General features: G+C 36.3%; 1 protein-coding gene across 8 annotated transcripts in view; it reads right to left on the reverse strand.

The window, feature by feature from the left end:
* Positions 1–22,043, reverse strand: part of LEPR (leptin receptor) — an 82,220-nt gene that overhangs the window by 51,477 nt on the left and 8,700 nt on the right. For 5 of the 8 annotated variants that reach the window (XM_036077713.2, XM_078072994.1, XM_078073000.1 and 2 more), the window contains 3 exons: positions 12,158–12,292; positions 6,829–7,158; positions 4,575–4,698 (listed from right to left, as the gene is read on the reverse strand). In XM_036077713.2, the coding sequence (XP_035933606.2) occupies positions 4,575–4,698; positions 6,829–7,158; positions 12,158–12,197 (494 nt within the window). In that variant the 5' untranslated portion in view covers positions 12,198–12,292. The remainder of the gene's footprint in view (positions 1–4,574; positions 4,699–6,828; positions 7,159–12,157; positions 12,293–22,043) is intronic. The other 3 variants (XM_078072996.1, XM_078072995.1, XM_078072997.1) reach the window with 1 other exon arrangement.

The raw sequence follows: 22,043 nt of genomic DNA on the forward strand, positions 1-22,043 counted from the left end.
TGCCATACAAATACACCTAAAAATGTGAGAGTGGCTTTAGAACCAGGTGACAGACAGAGGCTGGAACAATTTGGAGAAGCATGCTAAAGAAAGCCTAAATTGCCTTGAATAGACTCGAGTGGAAATGTGGAGTTTGAGGATACTGCCAGTGAGGGCACAAGAGGAAGTGAGGAACATGCACTGGAAACTGGAGGAAAGAGAATCTTATGTAGGGGCAGAAAGCTAAGTCTCACATAGCGTGTGCCTCCTGAAATGGGCGATCTGCTGCAGGAAATTGCCAGGCAGGTGTTTGAAGGTGGCCTCTTGGTTTCTTCTTGCCACAAGAGGAGAGCTACACATTGAGCAAAGGGCTGTTAAACACAAGAAACCAAGACTTGAGAGCTGCGAGATGCCTAGCTGTTAGAGATGGCGAAGATGTCACCGCCAGAAAATGGCTTCCAAGCAAAGATCAAAGAGAAGGTAGAGGAGGGCTTATCTCTAAGAGATCTTTGGGCTTTTATCTAATGGGGTGAACCCCAGTGAGATTCACAGGAGGCTGTGTGTTCTTGTGAGAGAACATGGTAGCAGAAACACTACTAGCTCAGACTGAAAGGGTACAAAATGAAACGAAGCCATTGGATTCCCAAACTGTGCTGACAGGAGGCATGCTGAGGAACACCTCCCCTCCACTGCAGAGATGTGCAGCCCTTCAGGAAAAAGAAACTCAGAAGGCAGAGCCAAGAAACACAGAGAATTATTCCTGAGGTTGAGGTAATAGAGGGAATAAGGCTAAGGTTAGGAGGAAGGGGAGATGGTCAGAGAGTGGGATCCTTGAAACTGAAATTACAGACAGAGCATGCTTACCAGTAATGGCAAGGTCTGGAGTAGGTCCACGAGAATGGGTGAACTACATGGGGTGAAGAAACAAGAATAGGGAAAGTAAAGCCTTCAAGAAATTGAAGATCATCTATATGGACATGGAAATCACCAAGAATGCTGATGGGAATAGTAAAGAGAAAAAGTAAAGCAGGGGTTGGCAGTTACAGAAGTCCCTTGGATGACCCTTACTTATTCATCCATCTCCATTTCTCACCATTCCCCAGCTTTATAACCCAACCAGACTTACCTTTTCATGTCCTCAAATGTTCAGATGTGACTGTGGGACCTTGCAAATGCTCCTCACTCTACCTGGTTCATCCTGTGTCCCCTCGTAATCCAGACAGATACTTCTGCTGCCTGTCTGTATATGTTTTCACAAGTCCTTGTGTTTATTTCACCAAAGTGATTTCAAACTTTGTTATGCTCCTCGTCTTCACTGTTAGCTCCAGGAGGGCAAGGGCTGTGTCTGAGCTGTTCAACATGGTTGCCCACCCTCAGCTCAGTGGCTGGTGCACACAGTAGACATCTCATAATGGAAGAAAAGGATTTCTCTTCCAGGTCAAAGATAAAGCAGTTATAAATAGCACATTTCTATGGTATCTCTCCTTTTGGATTCTTTACAAACATTAATATCTGAGCTCAAACAATGCTTTCCCTTATGGGACATATTCATAGGGCTTTAAATCCCTTATAAACATTAGGTTTTAGTTCTTTTAAAAAACATACTTATTTACACATGGAAGCATTTGAAAGATTTCTCTCAAGAATTCTCTAATGTCTGGAGAAGGGGATATTGATTTAAAAATTCTTCTTACAGTAACGACCTTTATGCATTTTCCCTCCCATGGAGGTCTTGTTCATTATACTGACCATCTCTTCCTCCTAATATGAAATTTCCTATTTAAATTATTTGGAGACATAGTGCCCAAAGATGCACACAACAGAATTCAAGACAGAAACAGCATGTAACAATGTGGTAAAATGGACATATTAACCAAATTGTATAAAGGAGAGAACAATTAATGTGGGGGGGGGGGAAAGAAAAAAACCCACAATGTTTCTCAAATTGCATGCAATTATGATAAGTTTTCTTGTGCTGATATTTTTAGAAACCTGAGTTCAAAATAAAAGCAGGTCAGGGAGCCTGGGTGGCTCAGCCAGTTAAGATTTCCGCTCAGGTCATGATCTCAGGGTCGTGAGATGGTGCCCTGAGTCGGGCTCCATGCTGGGCATGAAGCCTGCTTAAGATTCTCTCTCCCTGGGGCCCCTGGGTGGCTCAGCCATTAAGCGTCTGCCTTTGGCACAGGTCATGATCCCAGGGTTCTGGGATCAAGCCCAGCATCGGGCTCCCTGCTTGGCGGGAAGCCTGCTTTTCCCTCTCCCACTCCCCCTGCTTGTGTTCCCTCTCTCCTGTTTCTCTCTCTGTCAAGTAAATAAATAAAATATTTAAAAAAAAAAAAAGATTCTCTCTCTCCCTCTTCCTCTGTACCTCCCCCACCTTCTCTCTCTCCCTTTCTAAAAATAATAATAATAATAATAATAAAATAAAAGCAGGTCAAAAGAATCTGCTAAATTCATCATATGAACAAGTTAAAAATCTAGTTAATGTATCATTATTTTCTCATTTTTCTGGGTCTGACAATTTAGATGAATAGACCAGTGGCTACTTGGCTGAGTGAAGTGAAGTGAAAATTCTCAGCTGTAGTTAAGTTACTATGCAATTTTGTAATGTTCTGATATATTCATGTGTATCTTTTTCTGAAAATGCATACCTCAAGACATAACTATAACCTATACATAATAAAATTTAAATCCTTACACATAGCCACAGTGCTTTAACCCCAAACACACTGCCCTAGCTTCCTGATAATGTTTGAAATTGTCTTGAATAGGCACCCAGAGAATTTCTGATCACCATCCAAAATATTTAGGTCATCGTAGGAATGTGCTACATTGCAAAGGAATTCTTTTCTCTGAGCTAAAATCTATTTTGCTCAATAAAGCAGGAAATTTTCTACTCCAAATTTCAAATATATCTCCATCCAAAAGAGCGCTTCCTTTCTTTCCTCATTACTTACAGTTGAAGTGAGCCTCCTTCATTTTGAGACGAACCTTCCATCTGTGCTCTTTTCCTGGAACTTGCTTATTTACATATTCACTCTCTGTCATAGATCTTGAATGGGTCCCCTCCCACCCTATCTTCAACCTTTCTCCCCTTGCTGGGTCATTATCTACAGACTCGAAATAAGCTCATTCTTTCCTGTCCTTTAAATGTCCACCCTTGGCTGTGCTTTACCAATTATTACTCCAACCTTCCCACTTTACAACCTCAGTTACTTTGTGGGCCTCTAGAGATCTATAGCTCAGTCATTTCTGTTGTGAACATGTATCAGGGTTTCCTGGCTGCCCAGCATTTGTCTGGAAAATCTAACATTTCGTACAGCTCAAACAATGGCAGCTAGGAGCACGTTTTCACCAGATAGTCCCATTCTGGACCTTGGCCCTAAAGAGAATTGCACAAAGAAGCAGGGGCTAGTAGGGGCTTCCAGGGTCATCTAGAATTCAGCGGCACTAGACCCCACCTAAGGCTTCCACAGCAATCTTGTGCTCCCACGGTTTCATGTACCTACCCAACATACAACAGTAACCACTAAAACTGAAGCCATGTGCATGTCTGCCCCAACCACTAGCCTGTGATGCCTCCAAGACAGAGATCACAACTCTTCTTTTTTTAACATCTTTAAGTTTCTTTTTTAAAATTATTTTAATTTACAAGGATATATTATATGCTGGCTAATTGAATTTAAATTAAAAAAATAAATTATTTTAATTTAAAATATGATTGTTCTAAATATATAATTAATATAATTATTTTATTTAAAATTTACATAACATAAAATTTACCATTTTGAGTGTACAGTCAGTGACAGTAGTATATTCACATGGTCGGGTAATCATCACCACCATCCAGCTTCAGAACTCTTCTCACCGTCCCAAACTGAAACTCTGCACTATTTAAACAAGAACTCCCCATTACCCCCACCCTTAGTCCCCGGTAACCACCATTCTACTTCCTATCTTGACTCATGTTTATATGGACAGTTTCTAGTACATCACCCCTCAATGGTATGATCGCAAAAACTGTAGAACTGAAAGAAATTAGTCTCTTTCTCCTTAAGCATCACAGAAAAGAATTAGAAAAAAAATTTTAAAGAGCTAAAATTCACATAGAAATGATATGTATTATCACTAGAGTTTTTAGAAAACTTGAATGATGTCTTAGCTGGAATTATAAGTGTATGGCTATTTAAAACCACCATCTTGGCTCTCTAGCCACACAAATAAATATTGAGCACTTATATTTTTAAGCTAATGAAATGATCAAAGATGAGAAAAAAATCTACCTGAAAAAGAAATGTATAATAACTTTTTCCCCTCACTCAAATATCTAAGACCCCTGAACTGAGTTCATCCTTCTTTCAGAATATGCCCATCCATAACTGCAGTGGCTTGCTACCTTAATCAACAGGAGGAGCAAAGAGGAAACCTAATAGAGATGAATACTGCATGAAAAATATATAAAACTGCCTTCTAGAAATGTACATACATGCAAAAGGAAATATAAGTTTTCATAATCCACTTTTGTATACGAAAGCTCTTGCATTAAAAAAAAATTGTGTTGTCGAAATTTCCAAATTAATTTATTTGGTACTTACAGAATATATAAAAGGTGGACCTTCAGGTCATAAGTCTTGAAAGGATTCTTAAATAATGTCTCCATATAACAGATGAATAATTTCAAGTCCTCTTTCATCCAGCACTGTATGTTCCAGTTTGCACCTGAATTAAAAATAAACTACATTAAATCTGAAAAACATTCTGAACAACTCAGTGAAAGAGAAGAACTAAATTAAATTTACCAGTGTTCTGATACAATTTCCATTACCTATTCTGAGAGAAAAAGAACCAGCTCTAACCTGTGGTTATGTATCTGCCCAAGTCACTTAGCTCCTGAGGCCCCCAGTTTCCTTTTAGGTAAAATAAGACAGTTAAATTCTCAAACTTTTTTTTTTTAAAAATCTTGAACTACTTAAGTAGGACAAAAAGACCTCAAAAGTCACCTAGCTCAGTTCATGCTTGCTTTCCAGGAGAAAAGAAAATATTCAATATCAAGGTACCAGCAAATGTGGAGCAGTATTTATGTGTCTGCTTTAGCAATAAAAGCACAGTGATTCACATGTGAACTATGATTCATGTCTTAAATTCTTGTTATTGTAATATTATAGGCCCCAAATACAACTGATGCAAGTGTACTTCACCATGCACTGAAAAACTCACCTGGTAATAAATTATTGGTGATTTGTAATTTAAAAAGCAAGAATAGCAAAAACTAGAAATAATGGCTAACGTAAAACAATGCTAACATATTTCCCCAAACCCGAAGGATTTCTAGCTGGTAGGGATTTTACAACACTGTTGAGCCCTTATGAAGTAAACAGCATGCCTGGTAGAATAATCAGTTGAAATCCTCAGTAACCACCACTTAACCTACTAATTTTAGTTAAACTCACTAAGAAGTGACTAGTTATGCAAGCTTTATTTATGTGTAAAATTTAAATCTACAGCATCATAATCACTCCTTTTGAAAACTGAAGAAAGTACTAAGATTTTTTGATCATTTCAAAGCTCATCACAAAGACCCTGCCTTATTAAATTCATCCTTGGTATATTTAATAATCGCCAAATGGCTAAGTTCCCCTACAAATGAAAAAAAAAATGCCTCATTTAAAATTAAATGAATTGTATTAATTAAAGGCCATAGAATCATTTGGAGACACTAGGAGTTATTACTACTAACTTGTTTTAAAACTCTGATTTTATTGTATATTTATGCTTTATTCTTATTCCTAAGCTGATTTCAATAAACTGGAATGTTTCTTCCATCTAATCAGTGATACTCAACCAGGGGCAATTTGGCCCTCGGGGGCATCTGACAATGTTTGGAGATATGTTTTGGGGAAGGAGCTACTGATATCTAAGAGGCAGAAGCCAGGGATGTTGCTAAACATCCTACAATGCACAGAACAGCCGCCATAACCAAGAATTGTCTGGCCCAAAATGTTAATAATGTTGAGAGTGAGAAATTCTGATTAACTCTTTATAGGAGTGCTATACTTATGTGTGCCTCTGTTTTCATATTGTAGGTCTCTTTGTATTACTGAATCAATTGACTCTGCTCTGTTAGCTTTTCCAGAAGGCTTGGAAATAATTTTTTGGTTTTGATTTCCAGATGCAGAATTACTAACTACCCTAGCCACATTCAGTATGCATTATACTTAAACAACAAAACACCCCTTGATTTAAAATACATAATTGGCTACAGAGAGATTCCTCGCTTGAACAAATATTATTCATAAGTGTTTTAAAATTGAATTCAACAGCTGAATATTTTTTCAAGATTTTATTTATTTATTAGAAACAGACAGACAGACAGAGAACACAAGCCGGGGGTCCGGGAAAGGCAGAGGGAGAGGGAGAAACAGACTCCGCACTGAGCAGGGAGCCCGACAAGGGGCTCAATCCCAGGACCCTGAGATCATGACCTGAGCTGAAGGCAAACACTTAACCTACTGAGCCACCCAGGCACCCCCAAAGGTTGAATATTTTGAATATTTTATCTATTCAACAAAATGAGGTGTGCTTTTTCTATTTTAAAGCAAATTTAGAAGGTTACAAGAAATGGATTTATAGGTAAAAAAAAGTTCCCTCATTGCATTTTTATAAGATATAAAATAATTTGGGGCTCATTAGTTTGGTCACATGATGAATCATAATTTTATTACTATATAAAATGATGATATGTATTAAGAATCCCATCCATATTACATCTATTTCATACAGGTTTCAGAGAATGAAAACATTTTGTTTAAAACAGTTAATAGGTAATGCTTGGAACATCAATATACTTACCTATCTGTTGAAAAACTAAAGAATTCACTGTTGAAACAAATGCCTTCCCTTCAATGTTGTCTGCATGTACAGAACAGTTTTTATCTTCCTTGCTCCAAAAGCAACAGTGGAAAGTTGTTTTGGAAGATAAGTTAGAAAAGTAGGTAGTACTCGAATTCAATTTAGCTTCGACAACTGCCTCATAATGTTCACTCAGATTGGAAGTGTTCTTTGAGATTCCGGTTGGCAAGAGGAAGTCATAGGTTGTATTTGTTGGCATGCAAGACAGCTTAAATCTCCAGGGAGTGATCGGATATGCCAAGTTAAATGCATTTGTCAAATAAATAAATTCTGTTAGGATATTAAAAAGACACACAGAAAAACAATCATTTTGACTAAGACATAAATAGGAAGTATCTAAGATTAAACCATGTAGTGCTCAATTATTTAACTTTCTACTTGTTCAGTCTCTGCCTGATGCAGAGCTCTGTGCTTCCATTATACAATGGAAGGTACATTAATTTACTGAGATAACTTCATCCGTTAGCACCTCTTTTTGGAAATTCATGCTTCATTTTCCTGATTAATCTAGCCTTCTATATTTATATTTTAATGAAAAAATTATAGCTAAATATTTCAATTACTTTTTCTAAAAAAATTATTCTAATGAACTTCCAGTATAAGTGGGAAATATCTGGATGTGCAATTATATAAACAGATATTAAAGTGCTGTTTTAATATTTCTTAAAGAAAATAATACCAAAATGTTAGCACTACAAGTGTTTTTAGAAAGGGTTTTTCTTCAGTATCAGGACAGCTGGATAATCTCTTGAATCTACCCATGATCCTCAGATATATGACACTGTCTAAGACATGTCTTTAATGCACTCTCCAAGAATCAATGTACAATGACAGGAATATTCCACTGCTGATTAAAGACAATTCTCACTTTTTTGACATATAAAAATTAAGAATAATTATATAATCTCATACCCAAAAAATTCTCAAAAGTGGTACTTGTTTTTTTAATAAGTAATTGTTTGAAAATAATAATTAATTCTCAATAATTCTTTCTTTTTTTTTAAAGATTTTATTTATTTATTTGACAGAGAGAGACACAGTGAGAGAGGGAACACAAGCAGGGGGAGTGGGAGAGGGAGAAGTAAGCTTCCCACAGAGTAGGGAGCCGGATGTAGGGCTCAATCCCAGGACCCTGGGATCATGACCTGAGCCGAAGGCAGACACTTAACGACTGAGCCACCCAGGCGCCCCAAAAATAATTCTTTTTTTTACAAGCTACTCATATAATTCAACAGCCGTATTGCCTCACATACAAACCAAAGCAGAATGAGAATTTGGAGAATTTTGCATGGATTTTCATGGAATGAGAATTCTGAAGAATTAGGGTAAATGTAAAAATGTAAGAAAACAGCAATTTTTAAAAAATCAATTCACAAAAAATGTTTTAAATCATAAAGGTAATATATATGAAAATATCTAAACAATATATAGGTAATGACTGTTAAAGTTTGATTTCTAAACTTCTCCATAAAAATAAACTAACATAAAAATATATCAGATGCAAAAATTAAAGCAAACATGACTAACATGACTAATACTTTGCCCACACTGATAACAATTAGGTATCATAATATCACCAAAAGTGACTCCTCATTACAATTGTGTTCCTTTGGACTTCATCTTTCTAACATATGTTTCTGAAATTAGCACATGTCAATAAAAATAGGTTATTTCTTTGATTTTACAAAACTATGAATATTTGTTGGTGTTAATTAAAAGCACCATTTTCTAGCTGCACATAGAATATTCAGTTGGCTGAACTGAAATGAGCCTAAAATCCTCAAAGAAGTATTTGAAATGTAAAATGTAATAATGAATGTCATAGACATAGCAACTATTGAATCAGTTTAATTAAAAGATGGTTCTATTTTGCATGCTTCTTTTGCAAATAATATTTCTTTCCCTCCAGATGAACCCTAAACAGCCAGGAGTCCAGAATTTTATCTGAAGGCATATGTTATCATGGTAACAACATCCCAAGAACTCTTCTGATTCACAAAACTTCATCAAACAACAAACCTTTCAGAAAGCCAATGTGAAACACATTGAGCGGAGCCTAATAAAAATTAGAAAATATAAGAGAGAATGAGTATGTTGTTACTTTTTGATAGTCCCTTGTGGCATTGTTTTTTTGAAATCTGTTAACAGTGGAGTTATGCTGGGTATTTTCTGTAAATATATAGATGGCTACAAGGAGAATGAACAGTACGCACAAGGAAGACTTGTAGAGAAACTCTTAAGAGCACCTTCAGATTGGATTAGCCAAGGAGATGCTTAGGACACACAGGTGGACAGCTGGATAATCTCCCAATATGGTTGCCAGATAAAATGGGTTTTGTTAAAAATAGCCTGACTTTAGTTTTTTTTAAGATTTTATTTAGGGGCGCCTGGGTGGCTCAGATGGGTAGACGTCTGCCTTCGGCTCGGGTCATGATCCTAGGGTCCTGGGATCGAGTCCCGCATCGGGCTCCCTGCTCAGCGGGGAGCCTGCTTCTCCCACTGCCTCTCTCTCTCTCTGTCTCTTATGAATAAATAAATAAAATCTTTAAAAAAAAAGATTCTTAAAAAAAAAGATTTTATTTATTTACTTGACAGAGAGAGCACAAGCTGGGGGAGATGCAGGCAGAGGGAGAAGGAGAAGCAGGCTCCTTGCTCAGCAAGGAGTCTGATGGAGGGCTTGATCCCAGGACCCTGGGATCATGACCTGAGCTGAAGGCAGACGCTTAACTGACTGAGCCACCCAAGCACCCTTAGCCTGACTTTAATTTTAAAATACTTGGAACACAGCCTAAATTAGATGACTTGAGGGTTTTTTCGTTTTTTTTTTTTTAATCAAAATATCTTTACAAGGCAGTAAGAAACAAGTGAGAATAGTATGCTCAATAATCATTGGTGGGGCACCTAGGTGGCTCAGTTGCTTAAGTGTCTGCCTTCCACTCAAGTCATGATCCAGGTTCTGGGATGGAGCCAGGCCTTGGGCTCTTTGCTCAGTGGGGAGTCTGCTTCTCCCTCTCCCTCTGACCCTCCCCCTCCCCCACTCATGCTCTTTCTCTATCTCAAATAAATACATAAAATCTTTAAAAAAAAGTCATTGGCAATGGGTGACTAATTTCAAACAGAAGCATGCTATGGTTCACAGTAGTTAAAATCACGACATTAAAAAATCATCTGTAAGCTTTCTCTTGAGGATATTCCTGCAATGGGTAGGAGGAAGACTAGCATACATTTAATTCTTCTTCTGGTGGTATTCAAGATGGAAATTTTCAATGTAAACATCATCCCTTGATAATATCCCCTTATAACATTACACTTGTGATTGTCTACTGGAGTTATAATGTGGAATAGCTTTTAAAATGGCATCTCCCTTCCATTTGAGAATAAATCCATTATTTTGTGTCATAGCGATATATTTTACATACTACCACCAAGTAAACTGCTCCTTGATACAGAGAGTTAGTTTTAACTATCATCTGATATATATACATTTATAATTTAATAATGCTACATTTACTAAATTAAAATTAAAACATTCAAGTGTCACCATATCTTGCTTCTACAAATGTATAAGGGTGTTAGTGTACATAAATAAACTTTCTGTACTGTAAAAGAAAACAAAGTTAAGTAGCAAACAATGGGCAGGAAGAAAAAATTTGCAAAACATAATAAATTGTTAAGGGCTTGTGATGATTAAGGTTATGTGTCACTTGTCCAGGTCCATGGGGTGCTCAGTCATTTGGTCAAACAGTAGTTTGGGTGTGTCTGTGAGGATGCTCTGGATGAACTTAACATTTGAATCAGTAAAATGAGAAAAGCAGATTGCCCTCCCTAACGTGGACAGGCCTTATCGATCAATTGGAGACCTGAATAGAACAAAAAGGCTAAGTTAGAGGGAACTCCAGCTGCCTGACTGACATCAGTCTTTTCCTTCCTTTGGACTCAAACTGAAACATCAGCTCTTCTTGGGTCTTAAGCCTGCAGTATCCAGACTGGAACTTATCCCATCGGCTCTCCTGGCTCTCCAGCCTACCAACTGCAGTCATGGGACTTCCCAACCTCCACCATCTTGTGAGCCAAGTCTTTATAATAAATCTCTTTCTCTCTCTCTATAAATTCTCCTGGTTCTGTTTCTCTGGAGAACCCTGACTAATACAGTACTAAATATCAGTGACATTTTAGAAATTTTGAAAACTCATGAAGATAAAATCCAGCAACAAAATGGTAAAGTACATGATTTAGAAAATTGCATAAGAAATATAAATTTTCAGACGAACCATGAGAGACAATGGACTCTGAAAAACAAACTGAGGGTTCTAGAGGGGAGGGGGGTGGGAGGATGGGTTAGCCTGGTGATGGGTATTAAAGAGGGCACGTTCTGCATGGAGCACTGGGTGTTATACGCAAACAATGAATCATGGAACACTACATCAAAAACTAATGATGTAATATATGGTGATTAACATAACAATAAAAATTTTTTAAAAAAAGAAATATAAATTGTCAATAAACAGTGCTCAACCTCATAAATAATCAAGTAAATAAAACTGAAATGAGATGTCATGTTTTCCTTATCTGACAGGGCAAAAACGTGGAAGAATGATAATATACATCTTTGACAGAAATGCAAGGGATAGCATTCATGTACTTTGTGTTGGTACTGCAAATGGTACGAAATTTTGTGGAGAAGATTTCACAGTACCTATCAAATTTTTAAATGTGCATACTATTTAACATAGAAAGTCCTCTTTAATAATTAATCAACAGGAATATTCTTCCAAATATACAAAGATATATGTATGGATTTCAATGCAGCATTATTTGTTACAGATAAAGAAATGTCTATCAATGGGGAATTGGTCAAGTAAATTAATAATTTAAGGTATAGTCGTAAGTTCTTTGTTATGCAACCATTAAACGAATAAGCATATCAGTAAGTACTCAGTAAAAAAAAAAGTTGTCATGATAAATTGAAAAGCTATTAAGCAGAAAAACACAGAACAATAGATATAGACCAATTCTATTTTTGCAACCATAGACACAAATTGTGTATGTTTGTGTGTGTTATAGTTCTGGAAAGCTACACATCAGGTTGGTCCAGGAGATTGAGAAGGGTTTTCATTTTCACACTTACACTTTTGTTTGGTTTGTATTTTTAATCATGAGCATGAGAATTTCTAACTGCAGACAGGAAATTCTGCTAGCCGATAAAAAAAACAGGATCCCTAAGGGCAAAATCTCTTATATACGGACATTTAAAAAGCTAATTACTTACCCCAATGTAACAAAGCCACACAGAAATTTTGACAAGTCATCTTACTTCAGAGAAGTAGACCTGAAAAACAGTACATCTAAAACAAATACACACACAAAACACACAAAACACCTGACATCTATCGATACAAGCTGTCTGGGAAAATATAAAAGGAAAAGGATTATGAATAAGTCTTTAAATTTTAATCCTCTATAATACTCTGCATCAATATCAGAGAAGTGTCTCACATTAAAGTATAGCTAGACATTATAGATTCATTCCCGTGCACATACTATCTTACACAGTTAAAATATAAGCCACATATTCATATATGGCATATTCAAAAAATTTTTAATGTTCCTTTATGCCATGACAAACCAGGACAGGCATCACAGGATAAGACCAAATTTTTAACTAAACAAAAGTGTTCATAAGTTTGATTCAATATGTACACAATCTAACATTAATTTTTTTATACTCAGTTCTTAAATTTCTCTTATTTTCTAAAGCCATTACATTTACTGTGATACTACAAAGCCAAACAGTTACAGCATAGGTATTGACTGTATATTTATTTCCAATAAAGAGGAGGAAATTTCCCTGTATGCTTTTGGAAACCCCTAGTGTTTATTTGCAGATGCAGTAATACTCACACTGGAGAGTTATCAGAGTAATCTAAGGAGAGGTTGATGGCTTAATATATCCAAATGATCGGGTGACTTCAAGAGACAAGCTTTCCCATGAAGTCTACTCAATTTGAAATACATCTTGAATAAGATTATTCGTACTAGGACATCATGAATTAGAATGGCAGTGTAATTTTAATATATTGGGCTTCGATTTGTAATGAAAACCTAAAGGCTTTTGTTGTTCCAGTGTTTTTTGTTATCTCAAATTGGGGATTCAGTTCACTACACAACGTTAATCTGAGGTAAAAAGCTCTGAATTAGGTGTCAGGAGTCTTGAGTGCCAATCTAGTATCTTCAACCAATCAGCTGTAGGACTTGGGACTTCAACACTCTAGACCTCAGGTTCCTCGTGTACAAATCCCCCTGATGGATGAGCTGTACAATCCCTTTCAGAGCTTCTCATGATTCTGAGAGATTTTATTTTAAAATAGAAGTCACAGCTTTACCACAAAGAATATTATAAAATACGAAGTGAGAAACATGTCTCATAAGTCACATCTGAGAATTGGTACCATGTGATGAGTAAACAGGAAAACATGTTTGTTTAGTTCCCGACTTAATAACTCCCGGGAAGAAAAGGGATGAGCATAAACATTTTACAGTCTGATAAATTTGTTTTTCAGCCTCTTGGTTTTTCGTCAGAAGTTTGGTTCTTTATACACTGATATCACAATGTGTCTTTAGGATTTCTAAACATCTGTTCAGTCTTTGGACTCCTCATTACCGAATCATATGAATTTTTTGATACCTGTTTCTGATGCAAAATTTTCTCCTAAGGGGAGGTTGCTGGGGGGGGCGGGGAATGGATGAAATAAGTGATGGGGATTAAGATTGCACTTGTTGTGATGAGCACCGGCTGTTGTATGGAGGTGTTAAATCACTAAATTCTATACCTGAAACTAATATTACACTGTATGTTAACTAACTGGAATTTAAATAAAAACTTTTAAAAAATATCTCCTAAAATAAACCCAAGTGCAAGTTTCATAGTCAGGATGTGTCATAGATACAACATATCATTAGACTAAGTGTTTTGAATGAACCAACTGGTGGCAAATAATTCAGTCCAACAATTGATTTGACTCACTTTTAACTCAACTGATCTGCTGAGTCAAATGACCAAATAGATCAGTTGTTTTTGCTTATATAAGACAAGCGTTCTTTTATTTAATGTCCATGCAAAACACAAACTATTCTTATGGTTTGAATTCTTGCAGGCAGGTTTCACTCTTACATAACAGAGAAACAATCACAAAAGTGAAAAGGGCATAGATGCAACCTTGAAGAGAGTGTGAAATATGGTGCCTGATATAGACTCAATGAGGCAAATATTTATATGACCCTACATTGTACCAGAAAGGAACATAAAGAGGTTTACAAAACCACAAATAATACCAAAAAAAAAAAAAAAGGCAGAAATCTTTAAACTGTGAGGAAAAAAACCAAGCAAAGGGAAAACTAATGGTAAGAAGACCAAAATAAGTGTAATATACAAAATACCATTCAGTTAAATTCACTTTTTAAAGATGAACTATTAATTTCCTTATGCTTTCTTATGATCAAATTGTTCAACCATAAATTCAGAGTACTTTTAAGTAATCTCTACACCCAACATGGGGCTTGAACCCACAACCCCGAGATCAAGAGTTGCATGCTCTACCGACTGAGCCAGCCAGGCGCCCCTTCAGAGTACTTTGAAAATGAAACCAACAGCTTAGGGGAAATGTTCAAATAATCTTAACACTAAGAACAGAAAGAAATTTTTGCCTGAGTAAATTCAAAACAGGTAACATCCTCATGAACATCCTAACAGTACCAGACTTTCATGGAAACGTCACACGATTCAACAGTTCCTCAGCCCCTCCACTGCTAGTACCCTATTCTAAGCCACCATTATCTCTTCCCTGGACAGTCAGAAGTACCTCCTAACTGGTCTCCCTGTTGCTACCCTTCCTCTCCAGTTCAGTCTATTCTCAGTGCAGCATCTAGAGTGGTCTAGATCATGTCTGGCTTGCCCCAAACACTATAGTACTCTCCTTTTCACTCTGAGTACAAGTCTGAGTCCTGCACAGAGCTACAATGTCCTGGATCTTGAGTGCCCCTCTGACCTCATCAACTACCGCTCTTCCTTTGTTCAAGTCACCTTCTCGGAACCTTTCCTGACTAGCCCATCTAAAATTTCAACACCTTCCCCACCCCAACACGCATATCTGCTGTTACTGCTGAATTTTCTCCTTATCACACTTATCACACTACCTAATGTGAATATGACTTCTTGTTTTTCTTGCTTATTGTCTAACTCTCCCCACTAGAATGTAAACTCCACTAGACCAAGAGATTCTTTTTACTATTTCCTTTTCATCATTATATCCTTCACACATGGAAGCCTGCCTGTCACCTACTAGGTGCTTTCTGTATGAATGCTGAATGAATGAGTGAATGAATGAATGGCATGATATGACTCTTGAAATATTCTTCAAAATAGTCTGGCGGCATCATACTAAGAAAATAACAATCTTCAAAAGATGCGTTCTATGGATAACAAAGATGTCACACACACCACACACACACACACACACACACACACACACACACACACAGGAATATTATGCAGCCATTAAAAAGGAAGAGATCTTGCCATTTGTGAAACATGGATGGACAACATAGATGCTAAGTGTAATAAGTCAGACTGAGAAAGACAAATACCATGTGATTTCACTCATATGTGGAACCTAAAAAAAAACAAAACAAATGAATAAACAAACAGAAAGCAGAATCAGACATAAATACAGAGAACAAACTGATTGTTGCCAGGCGCCCCCTTAACCATTTTTAAATATGGATCTTGTTGGGGTGCCTGAGTGGCTCAGTAGGCTAAGTGTCAGACTCTTGATTTCGGCTCAGATCATGGTATCAGGGTTGTGAGATCAAGCCCCACGTAGAGCTGCACAGCAGAGTCTGCTTGGGATTCTTTCTCCCTCTCCCTCTGCCCCTCCCTTCCCTCACTCTCCCTCTCACACAAATAAATAAAATCTTTTAAAACAATAAATAAATATGGATATTGTTGAGAATTTGATAAGAGCAAGGTACCAATTGCCAGGAGGAGACACATACACCCAAAATTAGGGCTATAATTTCAGGGGGTTAACAAACTCTCTGAAATTTATCCAAAGCTCCCAGATTAAGAGTTCCTGATGTAGATAAATAAATGGAGTCCACGTTCCGCAGGCAATCCTCCGTAAGTATAGCTCCTATAAACTGAGCCACTGATAAACATCAAGCTATGAGGAGTTTGAGATTATATTGCCTAACGTTCCCCCTGGAATATAGTCATTCTATGTTGACAGTTAAGACGAATAATGTGTTTTATTTGAAATCTTCATAAAATATACAGATTCATTCATAGACTGATCTAAATGATCCATCCATAACACCTAGATGTGCAGTCCGTAATTCAATTTTCATAATACACCAGAGTAAGCATATTAAACACATCACTGATTCTTGAGTTATTATTATAAACTTCAAACAAAAGGAAAAATCAAAATCTATATTCTCCTGAATTATCATATTATGGGTTTTCAGAAGAAAATCAGACTTTAACTTCTATCACAGAAAATTCTTTGTGTATCTTTATGTATCAAATTCTACCTAAATATAAAGCAGAATAGTCTCAATTAGTGTTTGAGTGGAAGAAAGGAAATTATTTACAACTTGCTCCAATGATCTCACAAAGTCTCTAGGTTTGTAGAAAAGTTTATGAGTTAGAAAAGCAATTCTGACAATTCTGTTGCCTTGATGAGTAAACTCAATGAGCGCCATCTGCCACTAATTCTTGCTTTTACTTTCCGCCCATTTTTCACTTAAACAACACCATTTAAGTATTTTATTTAAATATAAATGAAAAACCCTATTTCTTCAAGTGTCAAAATAAATATAGCCTGGTCTATCTCTACTAATCTTGTCATTCTTCACTTAAGACAGAAATTGGTCATGCTATTCCTTCCCATCAAGTAGCTGTTAAAGACTTACTTTAAAATTAAAAAAAAAAAAAACCTTCCATCATCTTGGTATAAGCATTTGTCACTTTGAAAACTTAATTTCAAGTGTTTTAATTCCTGATATGACTCTAATTATGTGATCTTGTTGCACATTACTTCCTTGAAAATACAGAGGGATAAGCTAGAATTCAGAGACTTAGGTACCAGAAAGTCAACAAAGTTGAGTAGGAATAGGCATCTTACCTACAAAGTAATTTAAAAATCTGTACATAAATTAACTCATTTAATTATTAGCTAACTATTTGGTACAATATAAGTTACCACACAAGGGACTAGAAATATAAAAATTAATAGGAAATCATCATTTATTTTAACAAGTAACATTGTTTTATGACTTTTTTATATATCAAAGTTCTATAATACCAATATGAGTAAAGTATCATGGGACTTCACATTCAAGATGACAAACTGAAGAAATAAACTGATCTTCTCTTACTCCTGAGATGTCTTTAGTATTACAGTGAAGTAAATCATTATCAACCAGTAGAACAGAGAATGAGAGGGGACCAGCAGCAAAAGAGAGATTTAAACAAATTTCTGGAAGATGAAGCAAAGATCAATGTAGAATGAAGGAAGTGACTACGTAGGATATTTGGGGAAGGGGCTGTCATCAACGAAGGAACAAATTTATTTAGCAAAACCCTGGAAATGTTCTGAATGGTAAAGGGCAGGGTGATGTGCGGCCAAAAGAGACGGTTTTGTTCTGCATATGAAATATCTGACTTTCTTTATCCCCTCATGAACAATTCACAGCAGCCAAATCTAACTCCCTGTAACTGTCAGAGGAGTGATTTACAAACAAGAGAAACAACTCTGGCTAGTTTAATAGAAAAAAAAATTAGTAAAATTATTGGGTACCTCACAGAACCTCAGTGACAGTCAGAGAACTGACTAATAAAGCACATAGCCAAGAACCTCACCCAAAATCCCATGAAAATTGCTCTAGAAAAGATAACCCTGCTACCATGCTAAGACATTGCATGTTATGACTGAAGCCTCAATGCCTACTACCTCTGAGTTCCTCTGAGCTCATCTGTTCTTCCATATCCCACACTTCTGATCTAAGATTTGGCATGAATGCCTCTCACTGATTCAGCCTAGTTCACAGTCTACATATAGGCAGCCAGGAAACTTGGGAAAATAGGGATTTATAAGGTAGGGAAATCCCCAAACAGAGACAAAATATCCAAAGTTGTCAAATAGCCAAAGAAAATAAAAAATTGTTCCATATACTCCTATATATTAAAGGAGTTAAAAAGCACAAGTTATTTGAGGAGAACTTGGGCTTTCAGTATAGACTTGACACGAACATGGTAAAGAACTTACATGTTCTGATATTTAGGGGGACTGACCTTCTGCATAAAAGGCAGCTCCCCGCTCAAGTGCCTAGAATAAAGCCTATCAGTTGACAAACACTGCCCATATGCACAGAATTCACATTCTTCCTGTTTTTCCCCTTAACAGCCATGCTGAATAGAGACGTGAACTAAGACATGAAGACTTCGGCACAATGAAAAAATTTTGTAAAAAAAAAGAAAGAAAACCTACCACAGAGGATATAAATAAATCAGAGTAGAAAAAATAGCTTTAACAAATGTTCATGAGTATCTTCAAGGACATTTTCAGAAGACGTTGCATCCATAAATTCAAAGATTGCTCTGATAAAGGAATCATACTCAGAAGAAAGAGCTTTGGAAAATCACATGCATAGTTGCAAAAACATTTTTCAGTAGAAATGTTAGCAAACACATGTGCATAATTAATTCCTCCCCAAAAGGAAAAAAGAGGAAAAAAATGCTTAAAAAAAAAAAAAGGTCAAATGATCCATATCCAACCAGTAGTACTTCCAGAAAAAGAGAATAAAGAGAAAATGATCAATGAAATAATATGAAAAACTTTTCCAGAGCTGGTAAGAGACACAAGTTTCCAAACTCAAGAAAAAAAAAAAGTGTACCAAGTACAAGCAGTAAGAATGGAAAAAATATCCAATGCTAAACGTATCACTAAGAAATTACGAAAGAGCAAAGAAGAGAAGACAGGAAAGGTTTCCAGAGAAGAAAAACATCTCTAAAAGAATGAGAAACAGAATGGAAGCAAATGTTTTATACCAAAACAATGAATACAGTGAAACAATGAATACTATAAAACAAATGTTTTATACCAAAACACTGGAAGATAATCCAGTGACGCCTGATGGAAAATTACTACAGTAGAAAATTCTATTAGCCAGTCAAGCAAGTATCAGAGCAAAGCAAATATATTTTCAATAACACGATGACTAAATTTATATCCTATGAGTCTCTTTCTCAGAAGGAATTTTACAAGGTATTCCAGCAAAATGAGGAGTAAACCAAGAAAGAAGGATTCAGGGATTCAGGATTCAGAAAAGCATGACTACAACCCAGTTGATGGCTCCAAAGACTTGAGAATGACCAGTCCAGATAGCAGATGACCCCTGAAAGGAAATGGCCAGAAGGAAGGCAGGAATGGAGGTAATTCAATGTGTAATATGATTCTGAAGCTGCAAAAATCTGACAAAAACAAAAACAGAACCCACAGAATAGCACAAGGGAAAAAAGGAAGTCATATTTCAAAATTGAGGCCACTAGGCCAAATAAGAATATGAGTTCATGGTCGTCAAAAAGAAGAATTAAATGGATTCCAAAAAAATAAAGAGAATGAATAAAAAACTAAAAATTAAAGGTATAATGAAGAAGGCCCACCTACCTTCTCCCAACAAGAAAAAATAATTAGAAAAAGCTTTACAGAAAGTCCTGATCTAAATATGAATCAAAATAAAATATGGCATGCTTTTTTTTAAGTAAACTCTATACCCAACGTGGGGCTTGAAGTCACGACTCCAAGATCAAAGGTCACATTCTCTATGGACTGAGCCAGCCAGGTGCCCCATACATGGCACAATTTTGACCAAGTGCTGGAATTAAAGAATCCATTTGAAAGAAGGAAGAATCCCCTTAACCTTGATTCTGGGAAGATTCTCCTTTGGGTGGCTAAGGAGTCATATTAAATGAAATGCAATCCCGGGACACTTCTTGATTCTGCAGTGAATGATATTTACAGTCATAATAACATTAACGCTATTTATAGATTTTTCAACTTTTTTGTTCAACCATTTAGACAAAAATGAAAGATTCAATTAATTACAATACTAAACATGAAATATTAATAATACTCTCACTATATAGCTCTCAAAACTTGGGCGGTATGATTATATAAGGAGAGAGAGTGGGAAGGCAAAGAGTGAAATATCGCAACCTGATGCTGTAGGAAGGCAAGAGGAACTGTCTGTAGTGAATGGAACAGAAATAGTGGAAGGAATTATAAATGTAACCAATTAAAAAGCTCAGAAAATTAATATAATTATATGCAGGAACAGAGAAAGAAAGAAGGCAAAACTAGTAAGCTAAATTCTCTTCTACTACAGTATCTGTTTATGGTTGATAAATGAAAAGAAGTCAGTGTAAGCATATTATCCAGCCCTTCAGAGGAAGCCACAGGCCTAAGAACCAAAACCAGAAATGGTTCAAGTTAGTTGTTCCCAAGGTCAGCACGGGCACAGTGAGGGTAGTGGGGCAGGGGACGAGAATTTTTTGATTGCAGTAGGTTTCTGTAACCATGTGCGTGGATTATTTTCATGTAAAATTATTATTGAGTCCTTTTAACTAAATAGAGGGCTACGAGATTTCAGAGAAAATAGCTACTAACAAAGTCCTAGGGGCCAACGAAAGGTTCACAGAAGTGAAATTTTAGTTGAACTCCAAGGAATACAAAAGAAGAGAGTAGTGTTGTATTTCTTCTATTTTAAGGTTCACAATATGTTAACACCTCTGACATCAAGATCTTTGTTAAAATCGATGTCATCTCACAATTACCGATGGCCTAGTAGCAGCTGTGATCGAGTTGTCATTGATTGCATACAGACAAACTGGGGCGCTTTCCTCATGACAGACTGGACAATTTTAACCCATCAATATTTCGGGCAACAAACTATTTAAAGACCATTTGAGGAAGGAATAGGAGTCCTGAGTGTTGTCTGAAAACCTTATGTTGACATTTTATGGGAAGACCATATAAAGAGCCAGCATCACGTTTGCAAAATGGACCACACTGGTAGAAAATCTAAGAAACAACAGTGAAGCATTCTTTTATGAAGTGCTATATCACAAGTATTCTTGATAACCCAGAATATGCTAGTGTTTGGAAAAATATTGACATCAACAGCACTGAGTTGAAAAGCAATTAAAAAAAAAAAAAACTGATTCTGAATATGAAAAAGAATTCCTTAACCAATTTCTTTGATTTACACTTTCCTTATGAGAGCAATAAGATTTAAACAAAAATCTTTATTTAACTAATTCTAAAAGAGCTCTTCCAGTAGATATAAGACAAAAATTCTAAAGGATGAGAAAGCATTGTAAAATAGTTAAATAGGCAGAGCCTTTTCTTTCTTGGAGGTACAAAAATGGTAGTATAATATACTTAAAAATCCATGATGTCTAGATTTACAGAACTACAACTACCTAGAAAGAGGATAATTAGGAGAAATCAGAGAGATTACTTCTAGTTTGGGGAAATCATAACAGATATCATAGAAGAGTAATGAGTTAACTGCCCCCTTAAAGAATGGGAAGGCATAGGAAGCATAGATTCCCACAGAACCTACGGTCAGTAAAAACAAAGATCGGCCAAAGAATATCAGTAAAAGACAATAAGAACTCCTGTGTGTGAACTGATTTGCAAATTGGGAATCAAAAGACCAAGAAGCCACTTGCCCAGATGACTGCTTTTTATAGAAAGAACATTTTTTACATCCTGTTCATTCTGTGCAAAAACCTTCTCTCCCTCAAATCAAACCTGTGACTAGCAGTGTTGCCGCAAGACACCCAGGTCACTAGAGAAATACCCAGCTACCTCCTGGGTAGGTCTAATATGGTGAGTATGTCATAATTCTAAGAGATAACATTTAATAACATGACAGCAACTGCAATTATTGGGTGCTTATTATGTGTGTGTCAGTATGTTTTCTCTCTCTGTTGATATAATGTGTGTGTTTATCTATGTCTGTTTATAATTTATTTTCTCTTTTAGCTCCTAAACACCAGTTTGGTTCAGAAATTTTGTTGGTACATACAGAAA

This window comes from Halichoerus grypus, chromosome 5 (assembly GCF_964656455.1).
Source record: "Halichoerus grypus chromosome 5, mHalGry1.hap1.1, whole genome shotgun sequence".
In the NCBI taxonomy this organism is placed as follows: Eukaryota; Metazoa; Chordata; class Mammalia; order Carnivora; family Phocidae; genus Halichoerus; species Halichoerus grypus.